The 18,277-nt window shown below is 37.3% G+C and overlaps 1 protein-coding gene across 3 annotated transcripts in view; it reads left to right on the top strand.

Moving 5' to 3' along the window:
• CRIM1 (cysteine rich transmembrane BMP regulator 1) overlaps nucleotides 1–18,277 on the top strand; it is a 249,518-nt gene that overhangs the window by 138,802 nt on the left and 92,439 nt on the right. For 2 of the 3 annotated variants that reach the window (XM_020992654.2, XM_020992652.2), the window contains exons 5-7: nucleotides 8,149–8,270; nucleotides 14,392–14,574; nucleotides 17,903–18,100. In XM_020992654.2, the coding sequence (XP_020848313.1) occupies nucleotides 8,149–8,270; nucleotides 14,392–14,574; nucleotides 17,903–18,100 (503 nt within the window). The remainder of the gene's footprint in view (nucleotides 1–8,148; nucleotides 8,271–14,391; nucleotides 14,575–17,902; nucleotides 18,101–18,277) is intronic. The other variant, XM_020992653.2, reaches the window with a different exon arrangement.

Below are 18,277 nucleotides of genomic sequence, written 5' to 3'. Positions count from 1 at the left end.
AACCTGACCTATGAAAAATGGGAAATGGATAAAAGTAAATAAATTGATTGTTATATTACTTAGAGAGTTTTAACCAGTATAAAGCAGTCACCTCAATAGAGATGTCAAGAGTCTAGGAACTGCCAGCAAACATCCACAAAATGGAAAACTATGGCAGCCAAGAGCAATATTAGTTTTGAATACAAGCTTATTTGTAAAACATTGGAATGTGATCCAAAATTATAAATAGTATTATGTCAGATTAGCAAGAAACAGTGAAAGAGGAAAGACCTGTATCGAAAGGTTGGCGTGAGACAGTTTTAAAAGCACTAAGGGGTTAATTTTCAAGGCATCTCAAGTAAAAAATAATAAAAAGTAGAAAAGATAAAAAAATTGCATTGTTACTCAGAAAAGCTAGTAAGAAGACATCAATAACTACCACACCTAATCTCTCATCTCTAAAATATCTTCATGGAAACGGTCTTTTTATGATCAATGGTGTCCTTGATGAAAATATAAGAAAAGAATAGAAAGGTTTTTGCAAGTATGTCTCTACAATAGACTACATGTTTACAGTCACACAGCTGACTGAAGGTATTAAAATTTTTAAAATATCTGTTTATTATTTATTAATTTAAAAAAAATTTAACTCAAAACAATTATTCAGTCTTAAAGGCTCTCCTCAAATAAGGATTTCCCTTTACTCTGTTAATATTCTTCAAGACCTTTGATAGATACTGACACATAGATCATGTTATTTAGGGATCCTCTGGATTTTAATATCAAGCAAGGCATAAAACAATTGCATCCTCACCAAATATTTTCTCTTTGCCTACAAATGGTGAAATTCTCCACATGCTTAAGTTTGTGGGTGATCTTGAACTGATGCATTGGGCCCCTAGAATATCACAGGACTTCTTTATTAAGATTTATGGTTACTCAAAAAAGTTGGCATGATAACCCACATGGGAAAATTGAGATGGATAAAGAACACAGAGGTGTCAAATTCACCTCTTCTCCAGCAGGCCCACAGAACTCCCATTGCAGCCCAAATGAGATTAAAATATAATTGGGAAATGTTTAAGAAAATAAATAAAAAATACAACATGGATAATGTTAATTTGTGGTTTTCTAAGTCAATATGCTACCCTCAAGGATCCATTTCTATTTAAGATTGACATCACTGGCCTTGATTATGTAATGCATCTGTAAATGGATGAGTTCATCAGTTTGGTATACTTTGAACAGTCACTTAAGACAGTAAGCTAGGCTTAGAACTGAAGAAGAAGAAGAAGGCTGAAGAAAGTTGGTTGGATTACATATAGTACCTTCAGTGTTCCCAAGCCACTTCTTGCAATACAAATAGATCTTGGTAAAAACCAATATTCTCCCAGTGACACCATGTGGCTGTAACTCATGGAACACCGTGATCACAGAAAAATCCAAATTGTAGATGACCCACAGAAAAATGAAAAGACTGGCTATAAGTAGGATATAGCATATTACCAACAATCATTTAAAGGCAAGAAGTAGCATAAAACAAATTCAAAAATATCTGACTTGAAAGGGAGATGGGCCTGTCATGTAGCAAGAATGAGATAACCTCGTTCTTTTTTTTTTTTTTGTATCCAAGACACATTGAAATACCCAATGGAAGATTTCCAGGGCATTGGGTAGATTTTCTGTGGAGGATTTTTGGAAGGATATTGATAGAAATCTTGAAAGATGAGGTGTGAATGGATTGTGAATCTTATCAGTGGAGAGTTGTAACCACACTGAAATCATAGATCCATCAAGTCTTTGTTTCTTTGAGAAATACTGTAATTTATTTTTTTCTTGACATTTGATGTGTTATATGGAATCCGCTATCTTAGACATTGGCAGAGGAGTCACCAATGTTCTGATTTGTGTACCTCAGTATTTCAAGGATTGACGTGAGTATTCCCTCCACTGACGCAGATTACAACTCTTTCAGCTGTCACTATTCAGATTCTATGGGTAGCTTTGAGAAAAGAAAAGAAAAAAAAAGCACTTATTGGTGGGAAGCCTCTCAGATGACAAGACACAAAATCGTCCATAGTCATAGCTTTTCTAGCTTGATGTAAGAGGTGCCAGAGTTTTCATTCCACTGACATTGTCTTTGTGAACCCATGAGCCTCCACGCTACTTGGGACACCAGACACTTCCAGTAGAAGTCTAATTTATGTAAAATGGAAATAATAATTTATTTGCCTAAGGCAGAAAGCTAAACGAGATGATTTCTTGGAGTTTCCCATGCAGCTATCAACCTGGACTCGTTTTAGTCCTAAAGTTAGTTGTATGTAAGATCCTTGAGGGTAGGGATTCTTTTGTTTTGGTGGGACAGGGGAGTTGGCCTTTAAATCTCTAGCAATAAGAATGATTCCCGGCACCTGACAGGCACTTACTAGGTGTCTGTTGTTGAACTAAAATAGTGGAAGATAAACTCAGAGAGATTTTCATAGTCAAATAATGGCAATGGTAGTAGTGAAGTAGCAATGTTTTCACCACCCAGTAGCCCAGTAATCTTGACTACAAGTTCTTTAGAATTCGTATTCATAGATACTTTATCATTATCATTATTGTAAAAAAATTAAGTACCAAACTCAACATGGTTTTGTGCTGGGTACTGTATGAGGAAAACTCATCTCTGACTCTAGAAGCTCCCAGTCTAAGACCAGGATTAATATATGCAGAAAAATATAAAGCCTTATCTAATCTCTACATGTACTATATGCTTTTTTTGTTGTTGTTCAGTCATGTCTGACTCTTCATGACCCAATTTGGGGTTTTCTTGGCAAAGATACAAGAGTTGTTTGTAATTTCCTTTCCCAGCTCATTTTACAGATGAGAAAACTGAGGGAAAAAAAGTTAAATGAGTTGCCCAGGATCACACAGCTAATAAATGTCTTGAGGCCAGATTTGAATTCAGGTCTTCCTGACTCTAGCCCTGGCATTCTATTCACTGCCACCTAGCTGCCATACTATACATTAATGAGTAGGAATATATTGATATCAAATTAATATTGATGTATAAGTCTGATTGTCATTCCTTCCCTCAGAGTCCTTCAGTGCCTTCCCATTGCCCACCAAATAAAGTCCAGACTCTGTCCTAGCATTCAAAGATCTTCATGAGCGTATCCCAGCTTACTTTTTCAGTATGATTTCCCCCTATTACCTTATAGTAGTTCTCTGCTCCAGATGAACTAGATTAATTTGTTTCCTGAAAACGTCTCATTTAGTTCATGCTGTTCTCTTCTTTCTAGAAGGACCTTTCCACTTAATCTGCCCATTGAAATCATACCTGTCTTTCACTCTCCAACTGTAATACCACCTTTTCCCTAAGACTTCTCTGATACCACAAATGGAAGTGAGCGAGCTCTTTTTCTGAATTCCCATACACCTTTCTTGGCTTTTACAACCCTTATACATTATCTAGCATTATGTTTAATAGTGTTCTCCTGGTAAGATTCTTAAAGTAGAATTGCGTTTGATCCTTTATGAAACTGCCACAGTACTTTGTCCATAGAAGTTATTTAGTAGATGTTTGTTGAATGAATGAATAAATATCAGCTGTGAAGATGGCTTTAAAAACCAAACCTTATTTTGGAACTCTTTGCCTACCTGGAGCTATTTATAAATTCTCCAAAGGGGAGAAATGTTGTAGAAGAGTAGTAAGTTGAAGAACATGTATTTCTCCACCCACCATAGCTGAGAAATAGTCACCATAGTCAGGCAGATGGAGAGGGTTGGATGATTCTTAAGGTTTGAGTTATCAGGGCATGTAACCTTTCAAATATTCACTGAACTGAATTCATTACTTATAAAAATAAGTAACACCCTAATCAGTTCCCTCCTGAATGCAGATGTGATTACATTATGTAATTATTTTAATGTGAAATATTGATTGATCATCATCTGAATAATGACAATATTAGTAGTTTTGATTTTTTTCTGGCAAAATGGAAATACAAATTCTCATTTAAAATTGAAAGGTCAGGAATCCTTCCTTGCATGCTGTTTCACACTAGCATCTATTCTTTCAGATAATAATTACTGTTATTATGGTTCCTATTATTGTCATTAATACAAATTGAAACAATTTTAAGGTACTACTTCATACCCATCAAATTAGCAAAAAATAAAAATAATGAAATTCAGCACTGGTAGGATTATGGAAGAACAGATATACTCATTCATTACTGGTAGAATTACAAATATAATATCCTTTTGGCTGAACAATTAATAGTTTGCATTTTAAAATTAATTTAAATGGAAGTAGTGATAAGCAAATGTAGTTGGTTGCAATAATACTTAATGCTAAAATGTTGGTGAAACATGTTTAAAAAACAAGGAAAATTTTGTTGCTGTGGTAGAAATGATGAAACTTGAGATCAAAGTCTATCTTATCTCTGTCATAGAATTTGGGGAGAAGGGAAAGAAAAGGCAAGAGTGGTCTGATATAGACCCTAGATTCAAAGAGATAAGATTTCAGATTTTAAAGAAAGAATAGGCAGGATCCCATGGGCTAAAATTCTTCAGGACAAGACATCTCCTGAGGTATAGGAAGTTCTAAACCTTAGAATGGGCTGTCTGGCCAAAAAAGGGGGGGAAAGGTGAAGTTAATGACAATGTGGATGGATTGGGGTGTGAGGGATTTGAACCAAGGAGAATAAACTTTGGAGTAGGAAAGATAGAACCAATTAGCTTTGAAAGAATTAATACCCAAGATTATAAGAGTAAAAGTACACCTGCTATTATAGTTACTATAGTAGTATAGTTACACTGGATTCTGAACTTGAAGTCAAGAAAATCTGGGTTCAGACCCTGACGTAGACTCTAACTAGCTATGTGACCTTGGGCAAGTCACTTAAACTCTTTGAGCATCAGTTCCTTCATCAGTAAAATGGAGACACAAATAGACCCTGCCTCACATCACAAAGTTGTTGTAGGGTTCCAATGAGATCATGTATACAAAGTGCTTTGGACACATTAAAGCATAGCATAATTCCTAGTTATTGTTGTTATTATTATTATTGTTATTATTAATGGTTTCAATTCAACAAGCCCTTATGAAGTATATCTCTGGTCACACACACACACACAAAAAACCCAACCTGACAAGTCCAATTGCTGACAGCAAACAGGAATGGTATGGCAAGACAGGAGAAAGACAAATACTGGCTATTGATTTTTTTTTTAGCCTCAGTTTCTGGCAAAAATTCTAGAATATGTTATGAATGAGATAATTAGTAAATATATAGATATGACAGGAAGTGTTAATCAGGAAGAACTAGTGTAGATTCATCAAGAAAGACTAACTTCATTTCCTTTTATTGACAAAGTTATTAGACTTGTAGATCAGGAGAATATCATCCATATAGTTTACCCAGATTTTAGTAAAGCATTTGACAAAGACTTTCATATTATTCTTGTGAACAGAATGGAGGAGATATGCACCTAGATGATTGTATGATTATGTGTATTCAGAACTGGTTGAATGACCAAACCCTAAGAGTAGTCATGAGTGGTTCCATGTCAGTTTGGAAAGAGATCGCTAATCAGGTTTCCCAAGAATTTGTTCTTGGCCTTGTGCTGTTTAACATTTTTGTGTGTGACCTAGATGGTGGCAGATGTCATACTTAACAAATTCACAAATGACATAAAGCTAGGAGGAATAGCTCATATTTTGAATGACAGAATTAAGATTTTAAAAATTTTAACATTCTAGGACAAAGTAATCTGTCACGGGAATAAATGTACAGTTATCAAAAATGGGATAAAAAATAAATTTTGCAAATATAAGACTGGGGACAAGTAACTACGTAGAAGTTCAACTCAAAGAGATCTGAGAGTCTTTGTGAACTGCAGTCTCTATGTTAGTGAACTGTGATATGCTAATACTTTCTTAGGCTGCATTAAGAAAGGCATGGTGATCGTGACTTGGTAGATGCTAGTCAGCTGTATTCTGCCCGGGCTGAATCACACCTATAGCGTTGTGTTCAATTCTGGGTGGCACATTTTACAAAGAACATTGAAAAGGTGGAGAAAGCGCAAAGGAGAGTAACCAGGATGGTGAAGAGCCTCAAGTTCATGCCATATAATAATTAGAGGAACTGGAATATTTAGCCTAGAGAAAGGACAAATTAGAGGGTCCTGAGAGTCATCCCCAAGTATTGAAAGGATATGTTGTGGAAGCTGGCACCAACAGGAGGCACTATGAGCAATGCATAGAATTGGCAAAGAGACTTTAGGCTTGATTTAAGAACAGATGCCCTGGCAATTTGAGCTCTCCAAAGCAGAACAGGCTTCCCCCTCCCTGAAGACAAGGAAGTCTTCAGACAAGTACTTGGATGCCACTTGCTTGGTAGGGTATAATGCTGATTGCTTTTCAAGTGTAGGTAGAACCAGATGAACCCTTTCTACTTAAAGGTTCTTTGAATCTTTGATCTTTTTAATCAGTTGGGGTTTTTTTATTTGTTAAATTAGTTGGTGCTGTTTGGTGATTTGCCTCTTAGGTAGAGAATCTGAGAGTATTTATAAAAGAATAAAAAACATAAAATATCAGTAAAGATGCAGTATGTCCAGAATCTTAAAGGAATATCCATATTTAGTGTGAAGGAGAGGTCAAGTACACTTCCTTACCTTCAACTATTTGAAAGACTATCGTATGGAAGAGAGATTAGACTTGTTCTTTTTGCCCCAGAGATCAAAAAGGAGACCACTGGATAGAAAATTGCAGAGAGGTTAAATCTAGGCTTATTGTAAAGAAAAACTTTTTATTTTTTAATAATGAAAGCTATGCCCAGTGCTACCTTGGGAGTTGGCGGGCTCTCTTTTACTGGAAGTCTTCAAAAAAAGCTTTATCCTGTGGGGTATAGTTGTTGAAGGGATTCTTGTTCAAGTATGGAATGGATGAGTTAGTTTCTAAGTTTCCTTCCAATTCCAAGATTCTGTGATACTCTCTGGTCTTCACATGCTGTGGACTGGGTTTAGGTGTTTGAGATATTGTGTCAGGAAGTACACTTTTCTTTGTTTACTAAATTTTTGGACACTTGTCAGTTTTGTTGTATGCTTAATTAATGTTTAGCCACAAGGTAGTACATACACACACTGACACACACACATGCGCGTATATGCACACATGCAATATCACCTCATTTATCTATAGGCTGACAAACAGTAGAACTTGCAGTGAAATTATTTATTTAGACCTTAACTACCTAGAAAGTAACTGAGAAATTAGAAGTAAACAAAACACAAAAGCCCCTGGGCAGCCAAAACAGTCACACATTCCCAGGAAGTTAGTACATTTTACCCTGAGGAGAGCACTCCCCAACTCCTCACTCAAAATGTGTTTACTATCACTTATAGCATAGTGTTGAAAATCTTAGTTTTATGATTTCCCAAACAGATTTTAAAATTGGAGTAGAAAAAGCGGGTGCATTGGCAAGGGAAAGGGAGTGGGGCATAAGGGAGTACTAGACTTGGAATCAGGATCACTGGGCTGAAATCCTAGCTCTGACCCTAATTACATGTGTGGTTCTGTTGGCAAGTCACTTAACTTTGAGCTTCAGTCCTCTCAGCCACAAGATGGGAATAAGAATACTCTCAGTTTCTACCTCGCTGTCAGTAGAAGACTTTATCAGCTTTAAAGCACTACATACATTTGAATTACATTTTTTTAAATTCCCAGTGTACAGGAGTGGAGGGCTTTTCAGTGTAGAGACAACCACACTAGGTACATCAGTAGCCCTTCTGAAGTCCATCATATTATCGTGTAGTGCATGTTTATAGCCATGACCCTGAATCACCAAAAAAAAGCCAAACGAAGTTCAGCATTAACTAAGTTTAAGAAGTTGGTGATGTACTTACTGCATTTTGAAAAAATTCCCAACCAAAATGGTTAAAAAGGTTTTTTTTCCTTTTTTCTTTTTTTTTTTAACCCATGGGTGCTTAATGGGACAAGCTCACATACCTGTGTCCACTGGCATGGAATACCTTATTCAGCACAATGCAAGATAAATGTGGCATCACTGTTCAGAGTTGACATAAGGGCTGATTTAACAAGCACCACGGCTACTTGCCATTCCCCAAACTCTTTGTTTTCATTTATTCATGGGATTTCCCCTCCTTTTTCTTTGGTTTCAGATGCGAATGTCTTTCTGGCTTATGTGGTTTCCCTATGTGTGAGGTGGGATCCATCCCCCGCATTGTCTCTCGTGGAGACGGAACTCCTGGAAAATGCTGTGATGTCTTTGAATGTGTTAATGGTATGTGGAGTTTATATTGTTCATGGAGACTACTATGATTTTTTTTTGTAAGATGAGGCAGAAGGATTAAGCCTGTCCATGTCAGACTTCTATAAAACTAGGGAATAGCCTTAGAAGGTCACTGTTAGTAAATTAGGGGGAAGATGTGGTTAAAATATTGCTGAAGGATAATGCAAGTTAGGGGAAAATCACCTTTTGTCAATCAGAAACAAAAAAATTTTGAAATGTAATATATGATTTCATGTTACAGTCCTCTGCTGTGTTTCAAAATTTCAGTTTCATAGATTTCAAGGGAAAAAGAGTCTTGGAATCCATGACCATATTTTTCCTTCATTTAAACATCCATATAGTTCCCATGGTTATCAATGGATAATGTATACAAATAAGAATAGGACTAGAGCCTCAAACACTTCAACCAGAAAAGACATTAGCTTGGTGGATTTGACCTGCTCCAGATTTAAGGAGGGCATTTTTTCCTATAGCATTTCTTTTCATAGTGTGCTCTCTGCTTCCATTGAAATTTGGGAAACTTGGAAAAGAATTCTTAGGGTCACAGATTTAGAGCTAGAAGAGCCTTTGGAAGTCATCTAGTCCAAACCTCTCATTTTACAAATGATGAAATTGAGGCTCAAAGATCTTAAGTGACTTGTCCATATCACACATCTAGTATCAGATACAGAATTTTAATTCAGATTCTCATAATTCTAAATTCAGTACATCCTAGTACACCACACTGCCTTATACAAGATTCCTTCAAAAATAGACCATCCCTTTCTCTCATGTTTTATGGGGGGGGTGGGGAATGGTGCCTATTGTATGAGTCAAGATCCTGGGGAAATATGACATTTATTGGATTTAGGGGCTTTTGTCTTGTTTTGTTTGTGATTTCATCAACGTGGGAAAATTTTGGTTTGGAAACTCACTTCCACAGATGCAAAGCGACAACTCATCTGAAAATTATATTCTTTGAGAGTTGCTTTTGACTCAGAAATGTTAAGTGATTTTGTCCCAGGGTTACATAGCTAGTATGTGTAAGAGAGGATTTGAAACTAGATCTTGACTTCTGGGCACCCCTCTCCATTATGCCATGCTTCATAATGCCTCACACATATTAAGTGCTTAATAAGTGTCTTGACTTGATTTGCCTCTCATACTTAGATGTGAGGAGGCAAAACTACAACACACCTCACCAGAGAGATAAACTAGTAATGCCAAATATAAAATAATTCTAAGCAGCATTATCTGTTAACATCAAGCCTTTGAATCCTAAAATCCCATTACTTAACACTGTCACCTTTAGCAACAATGCTCATTCATGCTCCTACTAATTTAGGAAAAGGAATGGCTTTCCCTCATTTTCATTCTTTCCTCTAGAAGCTTGTATTTTCTCATTAGGGTTTGCAGGCTTTTGTTCTACCTAACGCAGCATCTGCAGCCATAACCTGGAGCTTCTGATCATACCTATTTTCTCAGGCTTTTATTATCACACAAACATTTGATTCTAATAATAGGACTTAGTATGACTATTAGTTGCAAGTTCCAGTGCTGTTGCTTCTCTCTTTTTTGCCATCACCTTGGTAATAAGTATCTTGATGGTTTTCAACCTTATGCCATCATTGAGAGACTCAGATGAGATAATGTATGTATTTTACATGTGAACTGCTATTAGTGCTTTATTACTATTATCCTACTTGGGAGACTTAAAAAAGATAGATTATCAAGAATCTTATTGTTTTATAGGTTTTTCTGAAGTGGGGGTAAGGTATGGAAGAATCATTCAGAAAGAAAAAAAGAAACTGTGTATATATGCATATCAGCAAGTCAGTCAATAAGTATTTATTGTTTACTGTGTGCCCAGCACAGTGCTAAGTGCTGGGAATACATATACAAAGCAGAAATGAAGAGAGCCCCTGTCCTCCAGCAAAGAAACACAATGCATAAAATGGAGCTGAAGGGGTGTTGGAGGAGATGAAGGTACTGGACACTAGAGAATGATGAAGTCTGTCAAGTAGCATGATGAGAAATGAAGGCGTGGCTGGCCTGGTCCTTCTCTAAATGGAGGTTCCAGGAGGGGTCATCCAATCAGAGGGAGAGGCTGCAGGGTAGAGGGTGCCTTCAAGGTGTGAATTCCAGGGGTGGAGCGATCTTCCAGAGTGTAGAGGTTTATGAGGCATGACAGAGAACCTGGAGTGCAGCCTGGTGAGAAATAAAGACATGGTTGGCTTGAGTAGTTCTGGGAGGAGCCAGTCATGTAGACCACATATATACACACAAATTCTATAGATGCACATTTGTTTTATAAAATTGTATATAAATATGATTATATATATGTATACATATATATATGTGTGTATATATACACATATGTGTACATATGTGTGTGTGTGTATATATATACATATAAATTTATGCGCGCGCACACACACACACACACACACACACACACATATATATAGTCTTATGGGAACTCTTTCCTTCTTTATGAAGATAAGGAGCAGAAAGAGAAAAGGGGCTGTGAAGGCAAGTTATATTGCTATATGGAACAAGTCTGGGGATAGCTTCTTGGTTCAGTACTGCAGGATGCCATCCTTAGTGGGAAAATGCTCAACTCATTTCATTAATCTCTGTGCCTTGTTGCTCCTGTTTGTTAGACATTCAATTATGAATGAGGCTAGAAGAGTACAATGCCACACAGATTCATCACCTTCCTTATAAGGGCACTTACTGTGCTGATGTGTGAAAATGTTCTGCATGTACAACTGCCTTTTACATTTCTCCCCGACACCTTTTAGTACACAATCCCAGTAAACCTGCTGAGAATTCCTTGTTCTCACTTGATCCCTGTTAGTGCAAACTACACTGTCAAAATTCATCATCATTTAAAAACCAAACATCTCTCAAGAGTCCACTATGTGAATAATATTATTCATAAATCAACACTTAGTGGTGTTCCCAGGGTCAGCAGACTCATTTCTTATACTATGGGGATTCTGGCGCTTTCAAACAAATACTATTTTACTTGATTTACTTGACATTTTGCTTGAATACCTACCAGCATACTGTCCTGTTAATTTCCTTTCTGTCTGATTCCCTATCATATATACCTTTAGAATATTGCAGTGTTGTTCCCTTCCCTGTTACCCATAATGATTATGTGCCTGATGTTCACAAGACAGAGACCTTCAGGAATTGTTAAAATTTAGAGTGATGAAATTTTCCTATAGACATACGGATTTTCTTTTGACAGCCATTCATTTACTAATAGGTTTGCAGCTCACACCCAATGAAACTAAAGCCAGAAGCAACTTCAGCAGTCTTATCCCACTAAGAAATTGCAGAACAACATAAAAATGGACCATTTTCTACCTCTGTTTCCATGTATCACAATATTGTATGAACTTCTATGTCATAGACATTTCTAGAACCAAATAATTGTGGTATAATCATTAATACCACAGGCTTTTAAACCTGTGGTTTGAAGTTCCTAATACCTAGTAAAGTGTTTTATACTTAGTAGACATTTAACAAATGTCTGTTTAATCGGTAGAGTTAAATTGAACTAAAGTCCTTTACTATCCATCCTACTCACCATCCGTCGATCTGTATATTTTGTCAGTTAGCAATGTTTATTAAGTCCTTTGTTTAAAACCTTGCACCTAGGAGCTATGAAATACAAAAGTAATAAAACACACAAGTTGTAGCTCTTAAAGAGTATACAGTTTAGTTAAGAGTCAGAAAACATGCTAAATTACTGAGAGGCAGAAAACACATGCTAAATTACTGAGAAGACACTTTTACAATGCAGTGCATTATTGGGTGCAAATCTTGTCATTCACAGCTTCCTTTTAACACCTCTGTCATACTGGTCCATTTAGACCTTCCTCTTAGAGCTAACTATAGTCATAGTACTGTTTGACCACAGTGATCAATGAAATAATTAATAATTGCTTCTCAAAGACTCATGTTAATCTTTTTATTATGTTCTGCCCTAGAACAACAGCCTTAAATACAGACTGCCATCTAATGCATATTTCATAATTTAGTGTAATTTTTCACATAAGGAATTTTTGTGGGTTTGTGTATTTTTTTAGACATGTTGTTTAACACTCTCTCTCAACTACATCTCTGCTAATTCTTTTCTTTTGTTACCTATGTGCTAGCCAGAAAGAACTGTCTCTTCTGTTACATTCTACCACTTACGCTTATGTACATTGTATTATAATACCTAGTATGCCTAGAACTGCTTTATCAATAACCAAGATTCTTTTCCTACCTTTTAGATTACTCATCAAGAGTATTGTTGTTCACCTGTATAATAGGTCAATTTGATCAAAAAGTCTAAGTAGTTAATGTTGCTTGGTTTATATCACTGCAATGATAGTTTTAAAATTGCATTTTGAAATTTTTTTCTGCAACTTGAACACAATTCAATTCAGTATTTTGTTAGAAATAGCACTTTGTTTTTCTGATAAAAAATTCAAACATTTCAATTATGAAAACACATTGGTTTCTATCTCTAGGGACATGTAGCCTAGCTAGTCATTTCATCACTGAAAAAGAGAAGAATTTTAAGATGTAAGAAACTGATTTAAAAAGAGAAACTTTTTATTATAAAATTAATAACCATCAACAAAATAATTAAATCATCATACAAAAGAGGGAGAAGCATCTTGACCCAAATCTTTAGTCTTTAACAAGGTAGAGCCCAACAAGCTGACAAGTGACCAGCAAGCCAAAAGAATGTTTTTGTTCCATGTCCTATGTCAGACCTTCCCAAAGCACTGCCACCTTTGGCCTTGTTTTTCCTTCTAATGAGGCATTAGGAAATAAAAATACATTAATAACCTTTTAAAGAGGAGGTGTTTCCTTCAACTGTATCTCAGATGTGATTGTGGATGAGAAAACACTTTAAAATATATAAATGCAAAGTCGTTTTTAAATGATATTTGTGGCAGATTTGGGACTTTGGAAGGGGAACTGAAATGGTTATAGAGCATAATGCAGAGACTTCCTAAGGCCATATTACTGAACAAAGGATGTTCAATAAGAGGACTTTGCTCTCTTCATCATTTGAAGTAATTTAAGTAGAATCTGAGGAAGAGCTCTAGGATTTGAGAAATATACTGAGATTCTAGTTCTAAATGTACAGATGCTACTAGCAGAGTTCATTGCTGTTGTGTTCAATTCTGAGCATTAGTGTATTAGAGACAAGCATTGAGACAAGCTGGACCATGTCCAGAGAAGGACAAATCCAGTGATGAGGGCACTGAAAACCGTGCTGTGTGAACACTGGTACAAGGGACTAAAGCTGTTTAACCTGGAAAGGGGAAGACTTCCTATGAATAGGGATAACTGTCTTCAAGTATTAGAAGGGCTATTATGTGGAAGAAGGATCAGGCTTGTTTTGCTTGGCCACAGAAGGCAGAATGAAAGCTTCTGGGTGGAAGCTGGAGTTTGGAGGCATTTTCAGTTTCATGTAAGGAAAACCTTCCTCTCAGTTAGGGTTGTCCTTCAGTGGCATAGGTGGCACTGAGATCCCTATTGTTTGGATGTCTTCATGTGAAAGCTGGGTGGCTGTTTGTTAGGGATGTCGTGCTGGGGAGCAGGGGCATTTAAGCACAAGATGAACTAGATGACCTCTGAAGTCCCTGCCAACTCTAAGATTTTATAATTCCTTTAATCTGTTTTTTTAAAAAGAGAGAGCTGAGGAGAGAATACTATGGGAGAGAAGGATATGAAGATGGAAAAATGAGACTCACAAGAAAAATTGGAGAGGGAAAAATAATTTATCTTTGAATAAAAAAAGAAATTAAGAGAAAAGGTGTTTTGTTTTTGTTTGTTTTTGGTCATTTAGCAGGTATGTCAGATAGGATGAATTCAGAGTAAAAGGCCCTTCACTTGGTTAGCAACAATCACTGAAAACTTTGCTAAAGGAAGTTTTAGAATTTAGTGGGGAAAAGATTATTGATCCACTTTGATTTTTTTTAATTTAATAAAGCATACTTCCTTGGTTTTATTAATTTTTTTATCAAAGTACTCCCATACAAAAATCAAAAAGCTGTTTGAAAATATTTTATGCCAAGTTTCCTTTGAATAGACCTTTTTTTTTTTAAACTCCTAGAAACGAAACCAGCTTGCGTTTTTAACAGTGTGGAGTACTACGATGGAGACATGTTTCGAATGGACAATTGTCAATTCTGCAGATGCCAGGGAGGTGTTTCTATTTGTTTCTCTGCTCAGTGTGGTGAGCTGAACTGTGATAGATACTATGAGCCAGAAGGAGAATGCTGTCCTGTTTGTGAAGGTAATTTCTCTAATAATAATTGAGGACTAATGAAATCTGCTCAGTTAAGTACAGAAAGGTGAAGCATTTTGAATGATTCAGAAACCTAGCCAGGAATCCCATGATTGTAATACTAAACTGACCTTCATCCAGATCCATGAAAATTTAAAGGAAAGGAGAAAAGGGACATGCATTTACTAAGTACCTACTGTAGGCTAGGCACTGTGCTAAGCACTTTAAAAATATTACCTCATTTTATCCTCACAACAACCCTGGGAGTTAGATGCTATTATCCCCATTTTACAGATGAAGAAATGGAGGCAGAAAGCAGTTAAGTGACTTGCCTAGGGTCACACAGCTAGTATCTGAGTCTGCATTTGAACTCAGGTCCACCTGACTCTAGGCCCAACACTTATCTACTCTGCCACCTAGCTTCCAGGAAGAGAACTCACTTTCTTTCATATGCTCTATTTCTCCATCTTATAACCTTCTTATATACATCCCATTTGGAGGGAGGATGGGGGGGGAGCCAATATTACTAAGAGAGGCAGCTAGGTGGCATAATGCATAGAGTACCAGGCCTGGAGACAAGAAAACTGGAGTTCAAATCTGGTCTGCAGACACTTACTAGCTGTGTGACCCTGGACAAATCACTTAACCCTGTGAACCTCAAATTCTTCATCTGTAAAATGATCTGAGGAAGGAAATAGATAAACCAGTCCAGTATCTCTGCCAAGAAAATCCCAAAAGGGGTCACAAAGAGTCGGACAGGACTGAAACAACAACAGCATTACTAAGAGAGCCATCATGGTAGCACAGCCCTATGTCCAGAGGGCAGAATCAGGAGCAAAGAGGCAAATTTGGGCTTGAGCTCCTTTCCATGCCTCTCCCACCATACCCCCATACCACGCACCACTAAAATTTATAGAACAGGAACATAAGTTTAAAATCAATTCCCCTTAAAGATGAGTTCAATTTTAAAGAAAACCAGTGAATGGCAGATCTGGGACTGGAAGCAAAGTATCCTGTGCTCTTTCTTCTGTACTACACTATGCTCCGTTTCCCCAAAGAGGAAGAATATTACAACCCTGATGTGATGGGAACACCAGACCTGGAGCCAAAACACCCGCTGTTTTGTGCCTTTCTCATCTCAGCTCCTGCAGTGAGAGAATACACCCTACAATGCAGACATATACGTAGACACACAGAAACACACATATATTGGGTCCTCTGAATCCAGTATCTGTCATGTCTGTGTGTCTCTGTGTGTGAGACAGCATTATTCCTGCTCCTTCTGTATCAGATAGAGAGATAGATCCCTCTTTCTCTCTCTGTGTCTCTCTATCTATCTATATATCATGTGTGTGTGTGAATGGAGATGCAAAATGAAGATATATCTCAATATAAACCATTCTCCAGACCTGTGATTTCATGAGTGTGGGGCCTCCCTAGTGAGGAACCTTCTTCTCCCAGTGCAGAGTTTGGCACCCTGAGAAGTGACGTGATTTATCTGGGTTTCCAGCCAGTATGTGCCAGAACCAGTACTTGACTGTAGGTCTTCCTAATTCCAAGGCCAGTTCTTGCTCCACTGTACTGTGCTGTATACTCAGCACCTTTTTGTAATCTTTTAAACCATAGTGTGGAAGAATTTAATGTTGTATGAAAAGCCCCATATTAAAAGTTGTTTCCTTGTTTTCTAGAAGTTAAATTGATAACCTTAGAAAAATACAATTTACAACAGGTAAAGGTCTCTGTCTTGAAGGTAGCTAGGTGGCTCAGTGGATAGAGTGCTAGGCCTGGAGTCAGAAAGACTTGAATTCAAATCCAGCCTCAGATACTCACTAGCTGTGTGACTCTGGGCAAGTCACTTAACCTCAGTTGCATTAAACCACTAGAAGAGGAAATGGCAAACCATTCTGATATCTTTGCCAAGAAAACTCCATAATGAGGTCACAAAGAATCAGACACGACTGAACAATAACAAATGTCTCTGTCTTACCTTGTTAAAAATTGTTTTGTCCAGTATAGGAGTTCAGTTCAAATAAGCCCCTGGGGAGTAGAAACATCTGATCAGAATTTTAACTTCCCAATTTGTTCCCCTCCCCCTTTTTTTACTGCCCTCATTCCACAACAGTCTGTAAAACTATGAACAGGTTGATCGTGTCAAAACATAGATAGGAATTCCTGCATAACAATCCAAATGAATTGTCTGGGCTCAGATCCTGTTTTGTTTCACTTCCTGAAATTCAAGTCTAGCCTCTGAACGCTTATGAAGCGTCATGCAATATTTTTAAAAGGGGATCTAGAAAGCTTAAGCCATCTCAGGGTTGACTCCCTTCTTCTGTAAAGATTACTTTTTTTAAAAAAAAAAGGCAAAACTCTGTTAGCTTTAGTTGACCATCTTGCCGTTCTTACAACTTGCATTGATCTTAGCATAACAGCACATCTCACTCTGGACTGTCAGAAGTCCTTCCCCAGGGTACAAGTAATTGATTGCTGAGTTGAATCTAGTTTTTTAGTTTCTCTGAGGAGGGGAAAATAAAATCTTAACTTCTTGATCCAGGAACTCTAATGAGAGAGTACTTGGGGATTTTGCATGCAGTGTTGATGCTCTCATCAAATAACCTCAGAAAGCTTTTTTTTTTTTTTACAGTTGCTGTCCTTGGCTACTTCTGTCCCCCAACCTTGGCTGCTGCTTGGCTGCCCGGCTGACGGGGAGAAAAATAGCTGAGGCTCACAGCCTTTCCTCCAGGGCACATGCACTGACCCATGGTATGTCTGAGCATGCAGCATAATAAACTACACCACAGGAGGAGACCATTGTGCCTCTTCTTCTTATCTTGCACCTTTCCTGATGTACTTAAAAGCATCAGAGAGGTACATTTCTTATAGCCTTAGAAGTAATAATATAGCTATAAGGTAGTTGGGGGTATATATTATTATTTCCATTTTACAGGTGGTAAAATTGAGGCAGAACAAAGAGCTAAACCTACAATTCAAAGATCACTGACAAATTAAAACTGAATCCCTGGATGTCTGTTTGCCAACCCACTGCTCAACTACCAATGTTTTCCAAAATTTTAAGCTGTGTAGAACCTTGCTGCGTTTTTTTTTTTGTGCCATAGATCTCTTGGTACTGTGTCATGATGGGGGGACATGAATTTGTCACCATGGCTGCCTACACAGGAACTGTTAAGAGACTCATACAACTTTGAACTCCTGCTCAGCACAGTTGGAAAAGTACTCCAATTGACTAGATTTTGCTGCCTAAAAAAAGCTATTTCTAGGTACAAACAAACTACATTTAGAATTACCCTTGATCTCACTCAGAACTCATGCTTTGATTTAGATCCAGTGTATCCCTTTAACAATCCTGCTGGCTGCTTTGCTAGTGGTCAGATCCGAGCACATGGAGACCGCTGGAGAGAGGATGACTGCACGTTCTGCCAGTGTATTAATGGAGAACCACATTGTGTTGCAACGGCCTGTGGACAAAGCTGCATGAACCCTGTTAAAGTGCCTGGAGAATGTTGCCCAGTGTGTGAAGGTAAACTGTGGATTTTATACAGTTTCTCTCTAAAGTCCTTGTGGATGGATGGATGAATTAAAAAAGCATTTATTAAGCACTTATTTTATGACAAGAACTATATGCTAAGTCCTGGGGATGCAACTAATAAAGTGCTGTCAAGAAGCTCACATTCTAATTGAGCACTGCATCAAGTAA

Source organism: Phascolarctos cinereus, unplaced genomic scaffold (assembly GCF_003287225.1).
Source record: "Phascolarctos cinereus isolate Bilbo 61053 unplaced genomic scaffold, phaCin_HiC Scaffold_2;HRSCAF=192, whole genome shotgun sequence".
In the NCBI taxonomy this organism is placed as follows: domain Eukaryota; kingdom Metazoa; phylum Chordata; class Mammalia; order Diprotodontia; family Phascolarctidae; genus Phascolarctos; species Phascolarctos cinereus.
This window is presented reverse-complemented; position numbering and strand designations above follow the sequence as displayed.